The following is a 22,321-nucleotide window of genomic DNA, read 5'->3' as shown; positions in this document are numbered from 1 at the left end:
TCCCTCACTCTCACTCACACGCGCTCACACTCACTCACTCGCACTCACTCTCACTTACTCACACACACACGCACACTTGTGTAAAAGAAGCGTAAATACGCTTTGGGTAACGCTAATGCCGGCGGTTTTGCGAAATTTCTGAAAATCGGTTCAAAAAAAATTTTTTTTTTCATAATTTCAAACGCTTTCTGCAATAAGAAAGTCAAAAAAAAAATAAGGAAAAAAATGTTTTTTTCATTTTTTACGGATTATGAGCATTTAAAGGCAAAAAAACGTGGCCCTTTAATTTTTTTAAAAATCCAATCGAATGAAATAAAAAAACGGCTTGATGGATCGAATTGAAACTGTAGGGCTTTTAGGGGTACAATGACCTGTAAAAGACACACTTAACATTAGTCATTTTCCCAATATTCTCAAGGTGGCACGTGATTTTCTAGAAGACCCCTAAAAGTCCAATTTTTTACGATTCTACAGTCATGTTAAGGATAAAAAAAATTTTTTTTCTAAAAAACTGCCAGGACCTTGTAGAGAATTCATTCGAGTTTCTGAAACCCACCGACGATTTTCTGTGCAACCATTGGTTTCTGAGATATCGATGAACAAAGAGAAAATGATCCATTTTCATTCAAAGTCCGATATCTCAGCGAGAAATGGTCGTATCGAAACAAAAAAAAAAAGATATTGAGGCTAAATGAACAACCTATCTAATCCATAAGGTGGTTAAGTTGGAAAAATTTTTTTCAAGTCCGTACACCAAATATTAGATCCAAAAAAATTTCGAAAATTTTTTTTTCATGATATTCATTAAGATTGCACGATACGTGTTACTTGAAAAAAATTTTTTTTTTCAAGATCCAAAAATTAGAAACTTCAAGCTTCAAATTGCTTTTTTTTACTCCAATACTACCATTTTTATCAAAGATACAGCCATTTGAAAAACCGCAGAAAATTTAGATTTTTTTTGACCCCTTAATTTTTTCCATTAGTGTATTTAAATTCTGTAAAAATCTATAGCTAACTTTGTTTAAGGATTTATTGTGTGTATACATAGCATCTCGCAAATGCCTTTTCTGATAATTAAATACATTATCAAAGATCTGAATCGCTTCATCATTAAAGTTAAAATTGTGCTATCAGTACTATGGTTGATTCAGTTATCATCATAACCTCTTAAAATTAATACCTGATTTTGAAAATGCAATTTTTTCAGCGACACGTCACTTCAGACCTCCGATATTGAGAGTGACTGTAAAAATGAAGAGGATGGATGTAAACATGAGAATGGATCAGAAGTGAAAACCAGACAGGAGCGCAAAGTATTGTACAAACGTGAGATCCTTTTGTCCACGGCACACGGTCCACGTTTTGTGTCCACGGCACACTGTGCGAGACATGAGAAGGATTTGGAAGCATATGAATGTGAATCGTGTGAGTACAAAACTGAAAATAAGAAATTACTTCTGAAGCACCTTTTGAAGCATAAAGCTTCTTTGCAGGTTCAGATGTACAGGTGTCACGATTGCAATTATGAAACTAAGTACAAGAGTTATTTCAAATATCATCAACTGAAACATAAAGATCCTTCACAGGTTCAGATGTACAGGTGTAACGATTGCGGTTATGAAACTAAATACAAGAATAATATTAAACTGCATCAAAGGAAACATAAAAATCCTTCGCAGATTCAAATGTACAGTTGTAACAACTGCGAATACAAAACAAAGTACAAGAATGCTTTCAAACGGCATCAACTGAAACATGAAGATTCTTCTCAGGTACAAATGTACAGGTGTAACGATTGCGATTTTGAAACTAAATCCAAGAGTTATTTCAAACAGCATCAACTGAAACATAAAGATCCTTCGCAGGTTCAAATGTACAGGTGTAACGATTGCGATTATGAAACTCCATTCAAGAGTTATTTCAAACAGCATCAACTGAAACATAAAGATCCTTCGCAGGTTCAAATGTACAGGTGTAACGATTGCGATTATGAAACTCGATTCAAGAGTTATTTCAAAAAGCATCAACTGAAACATAAAGATTCTTGGCAGGTTCAAATGTACAGGTGTAACGATTGCGATTATGAAACTAAATATAAGTATTATATCAAACAGCATCAACTGAAACATAATAAAGATCCTTCACAGGCTCAGATGTACAGTTGTAACGACTGCGATTTCAAAACTAAATACAAGAATAGTGTTAAAGTGCATCAAAGGAAACATAAAAATCCTTCGCAGATTGAAATGTACATTTGTAATGACTGCGAATACAAAACTAAGTATAAGAATACTGCACCGACTGAAATAGGAATATCCTTCTCAGGTTCAGATGTACAGGTGTAATGACTGCGATTTCGAAACTAAATACAAGAATTATTTGTAGAGGCATCACCTGATATATATACGCTGTGCAAGTTCTAAAAGTAATAGTGTAAGTGTAATGACTGTGATTACGAATCCAAATACAGGAGTGGTATAAAATATCACGTGTTGAAGTATAGAAAGCCTTCACGAGTGCAAAGAAGTTTTTGAGGAAGCACTGAAGTGCCTCCCACAGAAACACAGTTAAAAATTGGGGCATTTTAGAGGCTGACTATAATTACTTGAATTGAAATAAAGTTTAAAGCCTATCTTGAAAAACATCAAAGAGTTTACATGTGCTTCTGTAACCAGGTGTATTAATTTAGAATAATTTAGATACATTGTAATATGGCTTAGGAGATGGCGCTCATAGCAATCGCCCTTGGCGTCGCTCATTCAGGGGCCTTGCGCAAGAACCCAAGCCAAAAAAGTTTATATTTAAAACTTTATTTTATCCTTAGCTATTAGTTGTAGAGGTATATGACAATAAAATAAAGTTGGTTAATTCATATTAAGTATATTAATACTTAATAAGTAGTAATAGCTGTCTAAATAAAATTTCTCATTTAGATTTATTTAAGGTTTATAGACAAGAAATTTCACGTTTGCCACATAACAATGGATGTAAAGATTTCTTTTATCGGTTACTATATATTCGCGGAACATCTGGCCGTCAGAGCAGCATTAAGCAAAATTAGCGGAATGAGCAACAGTCTGATAATTTCAACAAATGCACAAAAAGTAGTCATAATAAACTAGGACATTGTAAATTTCTCAAGTATATTATTGTTTGATGACAATTTGAAGCNCTCAGGTTCAGATGTACAGGTGTAATGACTGCGATTTCGAAACTAAATACAAGAATTATTTGTAGAGGCATCACCTGATATATATACGCTGTGCAAGTTCTAAAAGTAATAGTGTAAGTGTAATGACTGTGATTACGAATCCAAATACAGGAGTGGTATAAAATATCACGTGTTGAAGTATAGAAAGCCTTCACGAGTGCAAAGAAGTTTTTGAGGAAGCACTGAAGTGCCTCCCACAGAAACACAGTTAAAAATTGGGGCATTTTAGAGGCTGACTATAATTACTTGAATTGAAATAAAGTTTAAAGCCTATCTTGAAAAACATCAAAGAGTTTACATGTGCTTCTGTAACCAGGTGTATTAATTTAGAATAATTTAGATACATTGTAATATGGCTTAGGAGATGGCGCTCATAGCAATCGCCCTTGGCGTCGCTCATTCAGGGGCCTTGCGCAAGAACCCAAGCCAAAAAAGTTTATATTTAAAACTTTATTTTATCCTTAGCTATTAGTTGTAGAGGTATATGACAATAAAATAAAGTTGGTTAATTCATATTAAGTATATTAATACTTAATAAGTAGTAATAGCTGTCTAAATAAAATTTCTCATTTAGATTTATTTAAGGTTTATAGACAAGAAATTTCACGTTTGCCACATAACAATGGATGTAAAGATTTCTTTTATCGGTTACTATATATTCGCGGAACATCTGGCCGTCAGAGCAGCATTAAGCAAAATTAGCGGAATGAGCAACAGTCTGATAATTTCAACAAATGCACAAAAAGTAGTCATAATAAACTAGGACATTGTAAATTTCTCAAGTATATTATTGTTTGATGACAATTTGAAGCAGATGCACGATCTTGTGCATTTTCTTCATGATTTTTATAAAAGTAATCCCACTGAAGCAAATAGGACCGTCTGTAATAACTGCCGTTATCTAGGCCGTAAGAAAATATCAGAATCTACTGCAAAGTTTAACGATAATTTGATAATTTTGTGAGGAGTCTTGATAATTCGCAAAAAACAATGTGGAACATTAAAAATAGTCTTAAAATTGAACTAAGCCCTACTTTTTCCACTGTTACAGCCGAAGAATTTAACAGCTTCTCTGTCGATATAGCCGATAATGCCTTAATTAATTCAAAATACTTGTAATCTGCAATTTACGGAATACCTGCATAGTAGTGATGGAGAAAATAAGTTTCAATTTATGGAGATAACTCCCTGGGAAGTAGCCAATGTCATTATGACTTTAAAAAATAAAAAATGTGAAGATGTTTATAAACTAAATTCGCAAATAGTGGAAAGTATAATGAATTCAATACTAATCCCTATTACCAACTTAATTAACCTTAGTATCAAGTCGACTATTTTTCCAGACTCTAAAAATTGCTAGAGTAGTACCGCTATATGAAAAGAATAACGTAAATTGTAAATGAACCTTCCAATTTTAGACCCATATCCATAATTCCATATTTTGCAAAAATGTAGGAGTCTATATATTTAAAATACAAATTACCAATTATTTTGACACCCATGGTATTGTGAATTCAAATCAGTATGGTTTTCACAATCGCTGCTCTACCACATTGGCTATAAACAAACTTGTTTCACATATTAATAAAGGTTTTGAAAATGGTGAATACACAGTTCTTAGACTTGACAAAAGCATTTGTGTATCTCATAATATTCTTATTAAAAAGCTACAATTTTAAGGGTTTACCGAGAACAGTATACAGATGTTAAGTCGGCAGATAGGCGGCAGTTAGTGAGTTACAACAATAATGTAAAATCCTACTTGAAAACTGTTAAACACGGAGTAATCCAGGGATCAATACTGGGGCCCCTACCATTTTTAACCTATATTAATGACCTACTTAACTCGTTGAATAATGATGTTCTGGGTATTTTGTTTGCTGATGACACATGTCTGTCATTAAGAAGTAAAATATTTTTAGATTTAATTAATACAATCTTACAAGTGATTTTAGCCATATTTAACTTATTGTTGTTTTTTAATTGTGTTACTTTTATATTATTTTTGTATTTTAATTTATATATTTTTATCTCATTTTAAACCTTTTACTTGTATTATTGTACGGTCCTTATATGATATTTTTACTTTGTCTGTATACTGTTATGTTTTGTCTTATACACTCCTACATGTTTTCCAATAATTATGTTATATTAATATGATGTACTTAGTGGAATAATTTCCTGGTTGTGACGCGTGTAAACACTTTGTGTGTAATAACACTAATAGTTATAAATAAGTTATAAATAAATAATAAAAAAGTGACGCTATGTCGAACGTTTATAAAGTTACAAACAACAACAAAATATATAAAACTGTAAATAAGCAAATATAAGCAATATAAGCAATAAGCAAAAATATAAATATTAGATAAACATTTATGACCAAACAACATTGCTGTCATTTTTTATTGCTGGTCCGGGCAATAATTTCTCTTTGCTATGTACGTACCTAAAATAATAAAAATAGAAGATAAAATACAAAATAAATAAAAAAATACAATTTACTTATTTAAATTCGATGGGTTCAAATCTGGACAACCTGGAAGCCGCGCGATAGGGTTTTTAAATTCTATTTATATCCTTGATGGATATTATCTGTTTTGCCACTGAAAGTCATCACTTTATTGGAATTCTTTTTATCTGATATTGTTCTGAAAAGCTAAAAGTAAAAAAAATATATAGTTTTGTTGACGCTGTTGTAACAGTTTCTTCTGTTTATTTTACATTCCTAACTATTTTATAATAACTCGATTGATCTGTGATCTGCTAAGAAATGTCTAAATATTCAGAATCCAAAATCGAATTCAAATTGGCGTACAAGATCAATAATAATAATTTTTTAATAGTAAAATGTTTTCAAATCGCAAAGTGGCCAAAAGATAAATATGAGATATTTTTTCAACACCTACATAACTCTTAACGGTAATAACTGAAGAAGTTAGTCTGAATCTAGACGGAAAAAAATCTTAGACTAAGACAGTGGCTATCGCCATCTTTTCGACAATATCCAAACTATGGAAATGTTGAGATACAATCGATTCCCATATATATTACCCCATGAAAACATTAAAAAAATGCACCTTTCCTGTTTTGTCCAATTCATTTATAAAACTACTCAACAATTGTGATTAATTCATCTGTAAATAGTATCCTTAAAGTATTCTGCTGGGTGGGACTATGTTTATACTACCATACGCGATTTTCTGTAGTATGTTCAACAGGCAGGAGTGTTGAGATGCAGGGATGAACCCTCCAATCGCGGGCCATTATTTCATGGCTAGAAATGGGCCTCAAAGATTTGGGATTGAGGAGGATTATCCCACTTTATCCTGCCTCATCTCGTGTAGGCCTGGACAGCCTTCGGAGGCGATCCCCATCCGTCATCTACTCCGACCGCAAATGCGGCCGGTGTAGGCGCTTTGTGGGATCTACTTTTGTCCTGGCTGGGCCCCGCCGGCTAGGGCTCTTCATGTTTCGCCGCTAACCGCAATCCACAACTACATGTGCCGCTAATGCTGTCATATAGGAAGCCAAAAAGGTTAGAAGCTTAGAGCATATACTACTGGAGGCAGCGTCCCAATGGCCGAGAACGTAGTAGTGGTTGTAGGGTGAGAGAGGTATAGGAGGGTAAATGCTGTCTCTAGCAGCATGCGATTGGTCAGTGACTATTACGGCAGCCAATCGCGTACTACTAGATAGAGATAGCAAATCTCCCCCCTATCCTCTCTCACTACCACCCCCGCTACACTCTCGGCCACTGCACTGACACGTTGCCTCCAGTCCCTCCAGTAGTATATGCCACTGCCTGAGAACTCTTATGGGAGTGGAAGGGACCTGGCTGTTAGTTCCACTACATCTCGCGTGGCATCGCTGACATAGCTACTAAGATGGCACAGCCAATAGAAATTCAGCATTAATACAGCCAATAGGAATTCAGCAACATTTGATTCATTTGTATAGTATCCTGTTCTTGTAATTTTAATTTTATTCATTTTCGTTTTGTATTTGTGTGTGCTATCGTGTTTGTGCCTTGCAAAATTTTGTGATTGTGATTATTTTTTGACTTTTTGAAGTGTGTGTGAAGATTGAATAATAGCAATAAGGTAAAATAAAAATAATTATTAACGTAACTCTTCATTATTATTATTTTAATTTTTTTATAGATAATTTTNGTGTGCGTGTGTGTGAGGGTGTGTAGGTTTTAGTCGTGTGGGGATGCCCCCTTACGGGGGCGTACGTGTCTTTTGGTGTATTAGTCTGTCTGGTATATTGTTTGTCGGGGGTCGCAATTTTAAAGAAATGTATTCAAAAATAATGCAAATAAATGATAAATAAAGTAAAAACTTACCTGGGCATAACCCCGGCACAGATACCTGTAACAAAGATGCCGACGGCCTCTATGCTTGAGCCGGGGATTAGGTCGGTGGTTAAGAGGAAAGAAAAGGATACTTTCCAGGTAGCCTTAATAAAGGCAGGTAGATCTTGCTCGTTGCAATGCACTTCACTTCACAATAAACACGTCCGCTCAGTTCGACCGCTCGCACGAGAATGGTATCAGGAATTAAAAGGTCGATGAAGAAAAAAAATGAGAGGGCAGTGCAGATGAATAGATCAGAAGCACGGCCTGAGAACTCTTATGGGAGTGGAAGGGACCTGGCTGTTAGTTCCACTACATCTCGCGTGGCGTAGCTGACATAGCTACTAAAATAACACAACCAATAGAAATTCAGTATTAATACAGCCAATAGGAAATTCAGCATTAAAATATGTAAACAAAACTAGAACGTGGATAATTTGATTAATTTGTATCCTGTTGCTCTTGTAATTTTATTCATTTTCGTGTTGTATTTGTGAGTGTGCTATGGTGTTTGTGTCCTAGCCTGAAGAGCCTTGCTATATTTTGTGATTGTGATTATTTTTTGACTTTTTAAAGTGTGTGTGAAGATTGAATAATAGCAATAAGGTAAAATAATTATTAACATAAATCTTCATTATTATTTTATTTTCTTTTTATAGACAATTTTCTTCAGTAATGTGTACTGAATAATGAGTATTGATTTGCATAAATAAATAATTGTATTTTTCTTTGTATACTTCCATGAGTTCCATGCAACTCTTCAACTATTAAACGATTAACTCATTAGGTACTTATATTTTTAGATGCCATTCAAGTGTGTTGTTCCTAACTGTGAGGATAAAAGTTCTACAAGACATCGTTTACCAAATCCTGCCAAGTTTTTGTTACAATTTAATGAGTGGTTGGAAGCAATTGGTAGAAATGAAATAAAGGCTATGGATCCCTTAAGAGTATATAACAATTTTAGGATTTGCTACAGGCATTTTGCTAAAGAATATTTAGGTACAAATATGTACTTAGAGCCAGGTGCTGTACCAACATTATTTCTACCTGAGAGAGGGTATATTCCAGAAAACCCAGGTAAAAATTGTTTCCCTTGAATACAGTAGTTATTATCCTTTTTTTATTGCAAGCTCATAAACAAGGGTATTGTCCCAGATTATAGTATTATGTATACCTATGTAGTATTGTAAAAATTTCTATTTCATTTTTAACAACAAAAAACAAAAGCAGAATTATATTTATTTCTTTTTTGCAATCTGATTGTTCTTTTTCTTTCAGAAATTCTACCATCGACTAGTAAGGAGACTAGTGAAGAAGTAACATATCCTACCACTCCAACCACAAGTAAACCTGCATTTGAATTTCCACAAAGCAGCCATCCTCAAGTAGGTAAGCATATTTTTTACATATTTGTAATATCAATAGTGTAAACAAATTTAAAACTTATTAATTACCTATGTAGTTATCAACTTTATTTTAATAGATACATAATAAGAAACATTCTACTATTTATAATTTATTTTTTTCCAGGTACACAGTTCCTACANATCAATAGTGTAAACAAATTAAAACTTATTAATTACGTATGTAGTTATCAACTTTATTTTAATAGATACATAATAAGAAACATTCTACTATTTATAATTTATTTTTTTCCAGGTATACAGTTCCTACAAGAGTTAGGTGTGAGCAAAGTTACCGAACTAACGCCAAAAGCTCAACGAATCTATAAAAGGACTCGAACACTAACCAAGTCAGTACATCGATTAAAGTTACGGACAAGACAATTGAAAACCCTATTATCACAGGATGAACTTATAGAAAATGCAACTTCTAGCCTTGATCCTACAGTAGGAAATTTTATAAAAACTCAAATTAGGCTGAAAAACAAAAAAGCTAAAGGGAGGCGTTTTCATTTAGATGACAAAATATTAGGCATTATTTTACATAAACAAAGCCCGAAGTGCTACAATTTGTTGTCTAAAATATTCTCTCTTCCGTTAAGAAAGACAAACATGACGTTATTAAATAGAATACCAATGAAAGCTGGTATTAACGAACCAGTTTTTGATAATCTAAAAATCAGCATTCAAAATTTATCCCCAAGAGATAGGCATTCCATTTTAATTTTTGATGAAATGAGTATCGAGCCCCAAATTATAACAAACAAAAATTTGATGGAGTTTGAGGGTTTCGAAGACAGTGGTGATAACAAAACATCAAAAATTGCAGATCATGCTGCAGTATTTTTAGTTAAAGGCATTACAAAGAAATGGAAAAAACCACTTGTGTATACGTTTTGCCAAGGCACAACGAAGACTATGGATCTAGTAAGAATTATTGTCAATATTATAAAAGAGTGTCAAAAAGCTGGTCTAAAAATTGCAGCTACTGTTAGTGATCAAGGTTGCACTAATGTAGCTGCAGTAAGCTATCTCTGCAAAAATTATCCTTCAATCGAGAGTAGTGACACCACAAAAGTCTATTCTGTTAATGGATAACCTGTAGTACATATCTACGATCCTCCACATTTGTTAAAAGGAATAAGGAATAATCTTTTGACTAAAGATTTAATGTGGAAGAAGGACGGTAAGACAATTTGTGCAAAATGGAAACATATTGTACAAACATATGAAGACGACAATGGTCCCAGAGAGCTTACAACTCTTCCTAAAATTACGGAAAGCCATGTATATCCGAATAAAATGAAAAAAATGAAAGTTTCTGTTGCAGCCCAAGTCCTTAGCCATTCGATGACCTCAGTAATGGCACTGATGTGCAGGAAAGGTACATATTAATTCTTTTACTTAACATAACATAAAATTTATAATATATGTACTTAACAATTTATTTGCTACTTTGGTTTACATTTTAAAAATATGTCAATTTTAATCATGTATATTTTTTAGGAATCGCTCAAGACCCAGAATGTGGACAGACTGCTTCAGTGTTAAAATTTTTTGATACACTCTTTGACAGTGTTAATGGTGCTACCCGATATGAGAGAGTGGTTGAAAAAGGCAAGACCTATCTAATATGTTTTTTATAGATGCAAATATCTTAATTTGTTGAGAGAACAAATTGTACCTGCTTTGGAGGCCCTAGGTCCAATTCATCAAATGTGGTTTCAGCAAGATGGAGCCCCTCCACATTATGGAAGGGCCATAAGAGAATATCTAAATGAAATGTTTCCTGCAAGGTGGATAGTTCGCGGAGGTGCTATTACATGGCCAGCAAGGTCACCCGATTTCAATCCGTGTGATTATTTTTTGTGGGGTCACTTAAAAGTATAGTCTACAAAGAAGGATCAGTAGATCTGGAAGATCTTAAAGCGAGGATCATAATCGAGTTACGGCAAATTCGACACCACATATTGGCAAACTTGAGTGATTCGTTTTTAAAAAGACTAAGTCGGTTACCTTGGCAACCACATTTTTTGTGCTACGAAAGATTGATTGATATCACTAAACGGGAAATAATTTCCCCTAACACTTTTATTAAAACATGTTTTTGATATGACGAATATTTTAAGAGATATAAGCAATATTCCACAATTTGTAACCACACTGTATATTATCAACAGTATCAACGACACTAATAAATCACAATTGACACACACACACAAGGCATAATGTCTGTCAAACTCAAACATGAAAAACAACGAACAACATTCGAATATTTGCAAATTCATGATGAGGTTTCAAGTATCCCTCAGGATAGGCAGATAGATGGACTAAACACTAGGCGGATATGCTTTAGAGGTCAAAAATTGAATGTTTTTTTAAGATTTATTGCATTGCCAAATAATTTAAACTTTTTATTTATTTATTACTTTTTTTAAAATAAAATCCCAACCTAATGATTTGCAGCCAGGCTTTATTTTAAAAATAAGAATTCAATAATTATAAAATAACTAAAAACATTAATATTTAATAACGGAAAATGCTCCGTTGAGTTATGCGAAATAAGAATATCCTGCTAATGCATTGGAATCCACACCGTGTCGACAACATACACCGATTCTGCATTGCCGCTGTTCTCGAGTCCTGTGTTCTCGGATACTCATTCGGTCCTGGTGGGTCTAGTCCTAGTCTTCTGTCCGGTACTCGGATTTCGGATTCGGTCTCGGATAATCATTTGATTCTTAAAAATACTCGATTCTGCCCATCACTAAATTTTAGATGAGAGCGTCCTCTGTGAGGAGTTCTCCAACTGTGTACTAGAGATGTTCTTTCTCTTTCTATCAATAGGGGTACAATTGTGTCCATAAGAGATAACAGATGGGACGACTTTCGTCGTGTGGAATGACTAAAAAAGAACTGAAAGGAACGAAGGAACTGGGTCACTACGGTCTCTCGTGCCAGTATGGAGAGCCGGATCGTCCATTTTAAGCAAGAGTTCTTTATCGAGTTCAATTAATACAGGAGCTTTGACCAAATTGATGTTACAATCAAGTGAATCATCTTTGACCTATAACGTTACTGAAGTTCGAGTAGGTACAACGTAAAAAGAAGAGACAACTGAATTTAAGGTAATAAAGATTTGTAATTTAAAAATAGTAGTAATGCTAAGGATGTTAAATACGTACCCTGCCAAATTGTTTGATACGGACCTAATAAATTAAGAAATAATATTTACAGTAATTTTATTTTCAGTGTTCAGAATACATCGAATGGTAACACTAGTACTGATAGTAGTGCTAAGAGAAGGAGTATTATGGCAATGAAAACATACTTTAATGGATAACTTTAATAATGAAAATATCTTTGCAGTATATCTCCTTCTACAGTTGCAACGAAAAATGTTAAACTGAAACGTAGACAGGAAACTTACCGTTCAGTCTTTACGAAACGAAATTAAGGACGGATTATTCAAGGCCCTGCATTAAGACAAAAATTAAATAATTATTTTCAACCATCAGTAAATAAATATGTTACGTTATACAGTGTTTTATTTTAATATACAAAATATTTAGGAACTACATCACAATTTTTTTTTATTTCATATAAATTGAGTACCTACCGCAATCTGTTAAAGTTTATCGTATCAAAAATATATTATTATTGGTGTGATTAATATNCTACCCTAAAATATATAAATCAAGCATTAAACAAAGAAGCAAATTTTAGCCTCACGCAGAGCTCCCATAGATATAAGCCATGCTAACTGTAGGTCCTGCTCGTGAAAGAATATGCTATTTTACCGAGTGCGATTTTATCCTTTCCAGTAATTAATATTTTTCCTATCAATTTTGAATATTTATCCTTACGTAATAACTTTATTGTTCATAGGTTGTACGAGCAGCGATATTCAAATGGTAGGTATGTGTATTTGTAATTCAAACAAAAGTAGTAAAACGACAATCTTTGTATATCATATTTTTGGTAACTTTTTTAACTCCGTTCCCTATTCTTTATTATGTCTAAAAAATAGTATATTTCTTAGTAAACGGCTACAATATTTCTCTAATCGCTGTGCAAATTAAACCACCTAAATATTCTAATATTGTAGGGACATATCACTATTTTTAATGTCTGTTTAATTATTTGTCAATATTGCTAAACATAATATGTTTTTAAGGAATAGGATAATTTTTATTTCAGTGTTAAAGTTCCCACTAAATTGGAGGTAACATAATGACGTCACACAACATAACCTAGTTTCGCGGAAATAAGTTTGTTATTAAGCAATCCTCTTATATAAAATCCTTGGCCTAAGATAGGTAAGAACTAAGAATCACAGCATATAAAAACAATCAGCAGACTAGATTTCCGGCGGCATTTTTGATCTATTGAAATTCAGTGTTTTATTTGCTGTGGTGGTACGGGTCATGCCGGCCACGGGACGTCTGTCGGCGTGTATATTGACTCTGAGAAAGAACTGGAAGGAACTGGGTCACTTCGGTCTCTCGTGTCAGAATGGAGAGCCGGATCGTCATGTTTCGCCCTTCTCTATTCCTAACCACAACCCCAAGTAGATGCGCCGCCAATACCCAAGATTTTCCAATGCCAATAGTGGAGACTATACAAGGAGCCCGAACTCCATGTAAACAAAAATCTTACAAAAATAAGAGGGCGCTAGTGTTCCATACGACCCATACGTAGAGAGGGGAGATAAAAAAGCGGCAGTTTGAATTATAAATCAATCATGTCATTATTGTGATGTGTTAAAAATTTTAAAATAAATAATGTAAGCTACTTTGAATTATATAAATCATGAAAATATGTCATTCCGGACTGTAATTAAACTAAATAGATAATAAAAAATATTAGCTTTATGAGAAGAATTTGGTGTTCGTAGAAAGAAAAAGAAACTAGTTTTCAAGGAATTTATGACGTGATCTTGTTAATATTAACCTATAAGTAAGGTTTATGTTTTTGATAATTACTTTGTTAACGATTTTAGTTTAATGTAAATAAAAAATAGTCACATTTTATACATGAAGTTCCCTTTAAAAATTTAAGAATTTTTACTTGTGGTAAAAAAAATGGAATATAATAAAACTCTTCGTTTTAAATAAACTTTTTAAAATATTACAGATGTCCGATTTTGAGTCCAGTGATTCAGATGACTTATTAGACGCATTGTCCAGCTTGAGTTCGTGCTCCTTATCTAGTCTCCCTGAGTGCAATGTGCATAGAAAATAAAATATAGTGCTATATTTTCTATGCAATAGTGCCAACTGCCAATGGTGTCATATAGCAAGAAGGTTAGAAGTGACGAATAGCTTTTTGCTTTGTATTTTTGTCTGCGTTCTATTTTCCGTTTATATTTAAAAGAAGATTGTTGCAGAACAATGACTGATGTTAAGGAAACGTCGTGTAGGCTTTGCCTTAAAAATATAACCGATGGAACTTTTGAAGTGATGAACGACATTTTCAGAGATATTCTACATGTTCTTTTGCTGAAATTGGTAAGTCGGAGAAATATAATTAGATTGCTGTCTGAAGTTGCATATTTTTCAGAAATTTGATGATGAGAGCAAAGAGGTAATATGTAACATTTGCAGAAGAAAGTTAAATACAGCATTAAAATTTAAGTCGACGTGTTTGAATACCGATAACACAGTTATTCAATATGCAGACAGCGAAAAAATGTTACAGCTCGAATTAAGAGAAGTGTACATGCAGGAAAAGAAAAGTGAGTTAGTTTGCAGTCGGAAAATATGTCGATTGTGTATGCAGCCCGTAGAGAGGGAGTTTAGGTGCATAAGTGAAGATGAACTCCAAGCTATTGAGAAATTGATACCTGAAATGGTAGGAACAATGTTAATTACTTGCATATTTTATAATTTAACGAAACTACTTTGTAGTATATAAATATCATCAAAGATTCCGTTGTTTGTAAGCCATGCTTCGATTCTCTGTGTACTCACAACAGTTTCCTAAAAGATTGTTCAGAGGTAGAAGAAAAAATTATAAGTATTTTTGATAGTTCAGCCACAGAAAGTCAGATAGATACGTCTCCACTCGATTCATTGGTTAAGACTGAAAACTTGGACAAAGAATTCGATATTAAAGAGATGGAAATGTCAATCAAAACTGAAAGTATCGACATAAAATCGGAAGATGTGGAAAGAAGGTAAGAGTAGACTATTGTAACATTAATTTAAAACATGGCTACCTGCAGTTGTGACACTGATTTATATGATCACATGTACATACCGAGGGGCGATCCGCTAAGGAAAAAACTTACAAAGATTACAAAATTTCTGAAATCTCTTGTAATGTATCTGCAGATTTCAATATCGATTAAAAAAAAATTACAAATTTCATATAAATAATCAAGATTACAATATCTTTCAACCGATTACAAAACATTTCAGGAGATTTCAGAGTTATTTTAGTAGATTTCAATGATTATTTAAGATTTCAATAGGATTATTCGAAATTAAAAGAAGATTTCAAAATTTCTTAATAATATTTCAAGGAATACGGGAAGATTACAATAAGTTTTGAATGTCCATTTGAACAAAAATAATTGAATTAACTTCAACTGTCATTCATTTCATTCATTAACAGTAGTGCTTTGATTAAGAATTTCCAGTATCATTTTTACGCAAAAATTGTAACATTCTGATTAAGTTTTTGTTCGAATGAACGTTAAAAACTTTTTGTCATGACAAAAATGATAACGCCATTTTGAAAGTAGGTAAGTATATATTTTTATTGAAAGATAAAAATATAATAATCCAATAAACTAATAAAAATAAAAAAAAAGAAGTAACATAAAATAAACATTTTCCCAAAAAATAAATAATAAGAAATATTTTAAGCTTTTATTAACACTTGTATTTAATACTTTACCTGTATACAGTGTATTTAAAAAAGACGCGGCAATATTTAAGGGGGTGATTGCCCAGATCATTTTATAAAAAAAAGTTCCTATAAACATACGTCCGCAAACGCTTCGTTACCGATCTACAGAATGTTGAAATTTCATTAAAAAAACAGTAAAAATTAAATTTCTCCAAAACCTCTTGATATTATAATGAAATTTTAGGCCTGTCAATAGCTATGGCAGACGCGTACTTTGCAATACAAAACGATTTTTTAGTCTTACCAGTGACTAGCTATTTTTAATGAAAAAAATAGGACCCCGCTGGTTTTTCTAAAAATATAATTTTTTAATTCCTTGTTCAATTATGAAGAAGAAAGCTTTCCTCAGATTATACGCACCGTACGTCACACCGTTATTGAGTAAAAAAATAAAAAACATTTTATTGCGCACCTAAACCCAATGTTGTTTTAATTGAGAAATTTAAATTATTGAACAAAGAAATTCAAATTATCAAATTTGATTGATTTTTGAAATGTGGTACATACTGTTGTTTGTAGTAGGTAATAATAAGGGGCTGCGTTTTAGAGAAATTTAATTTTTACTGTTTTTTAATGAAATTTCACATTCTGTAGATCGGTAACGAAGCGTTTGCGGACCTATGTTTATAGGACTTTTTTTATAAACTGACCTGAGCAATCACTCCCTTAAATATTGCCGCGTCTTTTTTAAACACACTGTATACAAGTAAAGTATTAAATGCAAGTATTAATAAAAGCTTAATATATTTTTTATTTATTAGTTTTTGGGAAAATACTTACCTACTTTCAAAATAGCATTATCATTTTTGTCATGACAAAATGTTTTTAACGTTCATTCGAACAAAAAACTTAATCAGAATGTTACAATTTTTGCCCAAAAAATGCCTGATACTGGAAATTCTTAATCAAAGTACTACTGTTAATGAATGAAATTAATGACATTTGAAGTTAATTCAATTATTTTTGTTCAAATGGACATTCAAAACTTATTGTAATCTTCCCGTATTCCTTGAAACCTTATTAAGAAATTTTGAAATATTCTTTTAATTTCTAATAATCCTATTGAAATCTTAAGTAATCATTGAAATCTACTAAAATAACTCTGAAATCTCCTGAAATGTGTTGTAATCTTGATTATTTATATGAAATTTGTAATATTTTTTGAATTGATATTGAAATCTGCAGATACATTACAAGAGATTTCAGAAATTTTGTAATCTTCGTCTGTTTTTTCCTTGGCGGATTGCCCTTCGGAACACACCAATCGCACCATATAGGTTTCTGTCGAGGTTTCTGTGGCATTCTTTGGAAAATGAGGTAGGGGGGGGGGCGGCGTTGTACAACGACTACATCGACGAAATTCATTAGCTGATTACATAGATTACAGCGAAGATTACAGATAAGATTACGTAGATTACAGATAGATTACATAGATTACAGATAAGATTACGTAGATTACATAAAGATTCCAGAGCAAACGTACGAAGATTACATCAGCGGATCGCCCCTCGGTACATACTATCCTGTAATAAACTAATTGTACTTTAACATTATGGGATTATGTCGGTTATGAACGATATCGTACAAATTTTTATATAAACATTAAGCCTTAGGTTAACAAATTATTGGGAAAATATGTAAGATCATTATAAAACAATCAGTATGGCTTCGAGTCAGATATGGGTACAAAGAATGCTATACTAAATTCCATTTATTCAATAAACTTTGTGCAGAAATTGAAATTTTCTTGAATGAAAAGGGCAGATCTTTTACCGAGTTACAAAATAATTAGCAGTTATGTAAACAAATTGCAAGAAGAAAATTAGTCATTCTTACCCAAAATTACTTTTGAAAGAATTTTGGGAAAAGGTACTGATCTAATTTAAATTATAAAAATATCTAAAAAATGCTTGTCAAATAGTCAAAAAATATTTATTTTTTTTTAATATACAGAAAAGACCTTGGGGTTAATTAAAAAAAAAAATCTTATTTTTCTCAGTATTAAAGCTCATGAAAACAATTTGTGAGTTATAGAACTCGGTAAGTATCCGAAATTTGAGAAAGTAAATAAAAATTATTTTTTTCCAAAAAAAAAAAATTCAAATTTTTCTTTTTTTTACATGACAATTTTTGACGAAGAAAATATATATTTTTGCGAAAAAACATTTTCAATTAAAGAGAAAATGATTTAAAAATGCAAAATTTATCCTTTAATTGATTTTTGACAATGAAAGAAAAATTGCAGCCGTTTGAAGTCTTGAGAGGTTTTAATTGTCAGTGTTGCCAGAAACAACTACTCCGCGGGCTATATGCCCTGACCGTCACTGAATTATGCTCGCAACACCTAGTGCAACAGCTAGGATCGTTCGTCAGTTTAACTCACCAGGCACAGACCGGTTTCAGACTTATTAGTCCTCATTAGTGTGTCATATGTGAGACAACCGACGAACGATTCAGCTGTTATGCGGCCGTATCCTCACGACAAGGAAATACATTGTACACGGAGCGTACAGGTTTTTTGGATTATTTTGAGGTAAAAAAAAAACAAAAACCTCTTCAATATCAATCTCAATTTTAACAAAAATCCTCAAATAAGCAAATTTTGGAATCAAGTTTCTTGCATTGAAAGAAATTAATATATCCAAAAACGATAAGGTCGTATGGAGGATAGTCTGAACTTTTCAAATATCTGCTTAGATTTTCTGTAGGACCACTACTTTCCAAATAATTAATTTATCAAAGCCAAAACAATTATTTTTGATTTAATGATATAAAGGTCTTGAACAGCTCAAATCAAAGAGGATGAATTAAACTAAAAGAGACGACATATGGGACTGCCAAAAAAAAAATTTTGAGGCCCCTGGACCTGTTGAAAGTGAAGCAAAAATTATAAAAAAAAAATCTCCCGGGATTTCTTTTGATTTCTAAAATGTGATATAGGATAAAAATTTTTGACTTTCAGATCCTGAAACTAGAACCTTCGAGCTCCAATTTGCTTTTTTTATTGTTTTATGAACATTTTTCGCCATGTTGCAGCCTTTCGAAAATCACCTAAAAAATTAGGATTTTCTTTTTGTCCTTTAATTTTTATGAGTAGTGTACTAAAATTTGTGATAAGGCAAAAAACCAAAACTAAATAAAGACAAACAAAAAAAAGGTGATATACTGGGTGTTATTATATGATTAAAATTAATAAATTTATAAATAATGCTATTGTAGATTGTATTTCAATTATCTGTATCTGACTTTGTTTATGGATTTATTGTGTGACTTTATACGTAGCATCTTGCCTATGCCTTTTCTGATAATTAAATACATTATCAAAGATCTGAATTGATTCATGATTAAAGTTAAAATTTTGCTATCAGTACCATAGTTGATTCAATTATTGTCATAACCCCTTAAAATTAATACCTGATTTTGAAAAAAACCCTGTATATACAATTTTTTCAGCGACACGCCACTTCAGACCTACGATATTGTACCATTCGAGGAGAGTGACTGTAAAAATAAAGAAGAGCATGGATGTAAACATGAGAATGGATCGGAAGTGAAAACCAGGCAGGATTGCAAAGTATTGTACAAATGTGATAAATGTATCTACGAAACTGAAAGTGAGATCCGTTTTACGGGATATGAGAAGGATTTGGAAGCACATGAATGCGAATCGTGTGAGTACGAAACTGCAAATAAAAAATTACTTCAGAAGCACCTGTTGAAGCATAAAGATTCTTTGCAGATTCAAATGTACAGGTGTAACGATTGCGATTTCAATACTAGATACACCAGTCATTTCAAACGCCATCAACTAACACATAAACATCCTTTAAAGGTTCAGATGTACAGGTGTAACGACTGCGAATACAAAACTAAGTACAAGAATGCTTTCCAACGGCATCAACTGAAACATAAAGATCCTTCGCAGGTTCAAATGTACAAGTGTAACGAGTGCGATTACAAAACTAAATACAACGGTCATTTCAAACAGCATCAACTGAAACATAAAGACCCTTCACAGGTTCTAACGTACATGTGTATTGACTGTAATTACAAAACTGTATACAAGAGATATTTGACACAGCATCAATTGAAACATAAAGATCCTTCACAGGTTCAAATATACAGGTGTCACCACTGCGATTTCAAAACTAAATACAACCGTAATTTCAATCGGCATCAACTGAAACATAAATACCCTTCACAGGTTCAAACATACAGGTGTAACGACTGCGATTTCGAAACTAAATACAGCGGTCATTTCAAACAGCATCAACTGAAACATAAAGACCCTTTCCGGATTCAAATGTACAGGTGTGGCGACTGCGATTACACAACTAGATACAGGAAATGTATCATAGAGCACCAACTGAAGCATAAAAATCCTTCCTAGGTCCAGACATACAAGTGTAACAACACGGGGAAAAGTAAATACAAGCATCATCTGCAGCGGCATCACCTGAAACGAATATGCTGCATAACTNATACAAGCATCATCTGCAGCGGCATCAACTGAAACGAATATGCTGCACAAGTTCTAAAGGTACTAGTGTAATGACTGCGATTGTGAATCCAAATACAGGAGTGGTATAAAATATCACGTGTTGAAGTACAGAAAGCCTTCACTAGTGCAAATAAGTTTTTGAAGACCCATCAATTGATGCACAACTGAGGTACAGACAAAAATTAGGGCACTTTAGCAACAAGTTTTCATGCACTTCTGTAACCAGGTGTTGTAATACAGGGTGTCTCACTGTGACGGCCCATTAACATTATTTCAGAGACTACTTCGATTTGAATTTTGAAAATTTGGGATCCCGGGTTTTCGGGGATGCTCTTCTCAACTAAAATAATGGCGTCCATGTACCACTTCCGGTTATACCGGATGTTGCCATCAACTTGCTTATTTTAAATGGAACACCCTATATATTATTGGAATTTTGGATTCTACGTGTTATTTTAGGTGGACTTTTATGAAGTTTCCCTATTCCTAAAATTAACCTTTTTCCAGATATTTAATTTTTTTCAAAAAAATGGAGAGAAGCAGTGACTAGCTTCAAACCATGTGTAGTAAGGAAGATAAAACAACAATATTTATAGGGGGGATAGCTAGACCCCTAAGCTTCCCATCCGTACTTTCAAAGTGGCTTAGTTGCATACAGGGTGCTAGAAGTTTAATGCCGAGTTTAGTTAACTTCAAACCTTCATAAGTCGGTTTTTATAAATGGAACACCCTGTATGTTTTTCTATATTCTGATACACAATGTTATTCTCTTTCGAACGCTATCAGGATTCCCTATACCTATCTCTTCTAGTTTTTAAATTATCTACTATTTTTTGTGTAACCACCTAAAATCATCTAATTTCTCGCGAGGATAGCTGTGGAATTTTTAGAAAAACTTGGGTTGTTTTAAATGAAACACCCATTTAAAAAAACCGACTTATGAAGGTTTGAAGTTAACTAAACTCGGCATTAAATTTCTAGTACCCTGTATTCAATTAAGGAGATTCGATGATACATCTCTTGCAGGGCAGGCGGTGCGGGAGGAAAGCCTTTGCTTGTACACGGTAGCTTCTTTGTAGTACCAACCTTACATAAACTAATTTGAGCGAACTAAATATAATATATACGAATTAAATTTATACAACACATATTAGCTTGCATATATTTTTCGTGTTTAAAGCACGGCAATTAACTTTTTATTCGGATAAAAGTGTCCATTTATTCATTAAGAGCTTGTAAAATTATGGATGAAATCTGGCAACATTGCCATGGCTTGGTGGTAAAAGTTGGATCTACTGTCATTACTGTCAACTGTGCTTTGCGCGTAAAAGTAATAACTGAAAAGCAATATAAAATGCGTATGAAACAGAATGTAGGACTGATAAGAAAAAAGTAAAACGTGCAACCGAGAATTCACATGACAACTATCAAGAAGCTCAGTGTATGATAGTGAGACGTCTCCTTGTCAAATTGAACAGGACATCTATACTGTTCGATTTGCAAAGAAATCCATTCAATTTTTGTTTCAAATTGCTATTATATTGCATTAGATCACGAAAAATATATTTAATATTAATTATTACTACATGTGTTTTCGACGAATAATTTTATAGTCTATAATCGAGCTATTCAAATATAGCGCATCAGTCGAAGAGTTAAATACAGCGTATAGTGTTGCCATATTTCCTTTCATTAGATCAGATGTTTGTTCGAATTTGTCAAAACGTTATATATATTGTTTTAAAATGTTTAGTAATATTTAATTTTTTAATTGCAATTTTATTTTCCCCAGCCTAACCATTTTTAAGGGCAATATTCACATTTGATTAAATTTTTTTCCCAACTCGCGCAAGAGCCTGTGCAAAAGAGCATGACTTTTAATATCACTTTTCAAAAAAACTATATTGGCAATCGATCTGATATTTTTA

General features: G+C 32.9%; 1 protein-coding gene and 1 long non-coding RNA gene across 2 annotated transcripts; both read left to right on the top strand.

The window, feature by feature from the left end:
- Positions 1 to 11,952: 11,952 nt before the first annotated feature.
- Positions 11,953 to 12,515, top strand: LOC111693095. Its single transcript, XR_002763324.1, has 2 exons — positions 11,953 to 12,105; positions 12,230 to 12,515. It is a non-coding gene; the product is annotated as an uncharacterized LOC111693095 (long non-coding RNA).
- Positions 12,516 to 14,283: 1,768 nt separating this feature from the next.
- On the top strand, positions 14,284 to 20,003 carry LOC108912375 (zinc finger Y-chromosomal protein-like; the record flags this gene model as incomplete). The annotated part of the gene is made up of 4 exons (XM_023457234.1): positions 14,284 to 14,487; positions 14,540 to 14,830; positions 14,887 to 15,155; positions 19,346 to 20,003. Coding segments are annotated over exons 1-4 (1,335 nt in total), but the record flags the coding sequence as incomplete, so codon positions are not given.
- Between the last annotated feature and the right edge of the window lie 2,318 nt (positions 20,004 to 22,321).

Source organism: Anoplophora glabripennis, unplaced genomic scaffold (assembly GCF_000390285.2).
Source record: "Anoplophora glabripennis isolate ALB-LARVAE unplaced genomic scaffold, Agla_2.0 scaffold987, whole genome shotgun sequence".
Lineage (NCBI taxonomy): Eukaryota > Metazoa > Arthropoda > Insecta > Coleoptera > Cerambycidae > Anoplophora > Anoplophora glabripennis.
Note: the sequence above shows the minus strand (reverse complement) of the source record. Positions and strands in the feature narration are given on the sequence as shown.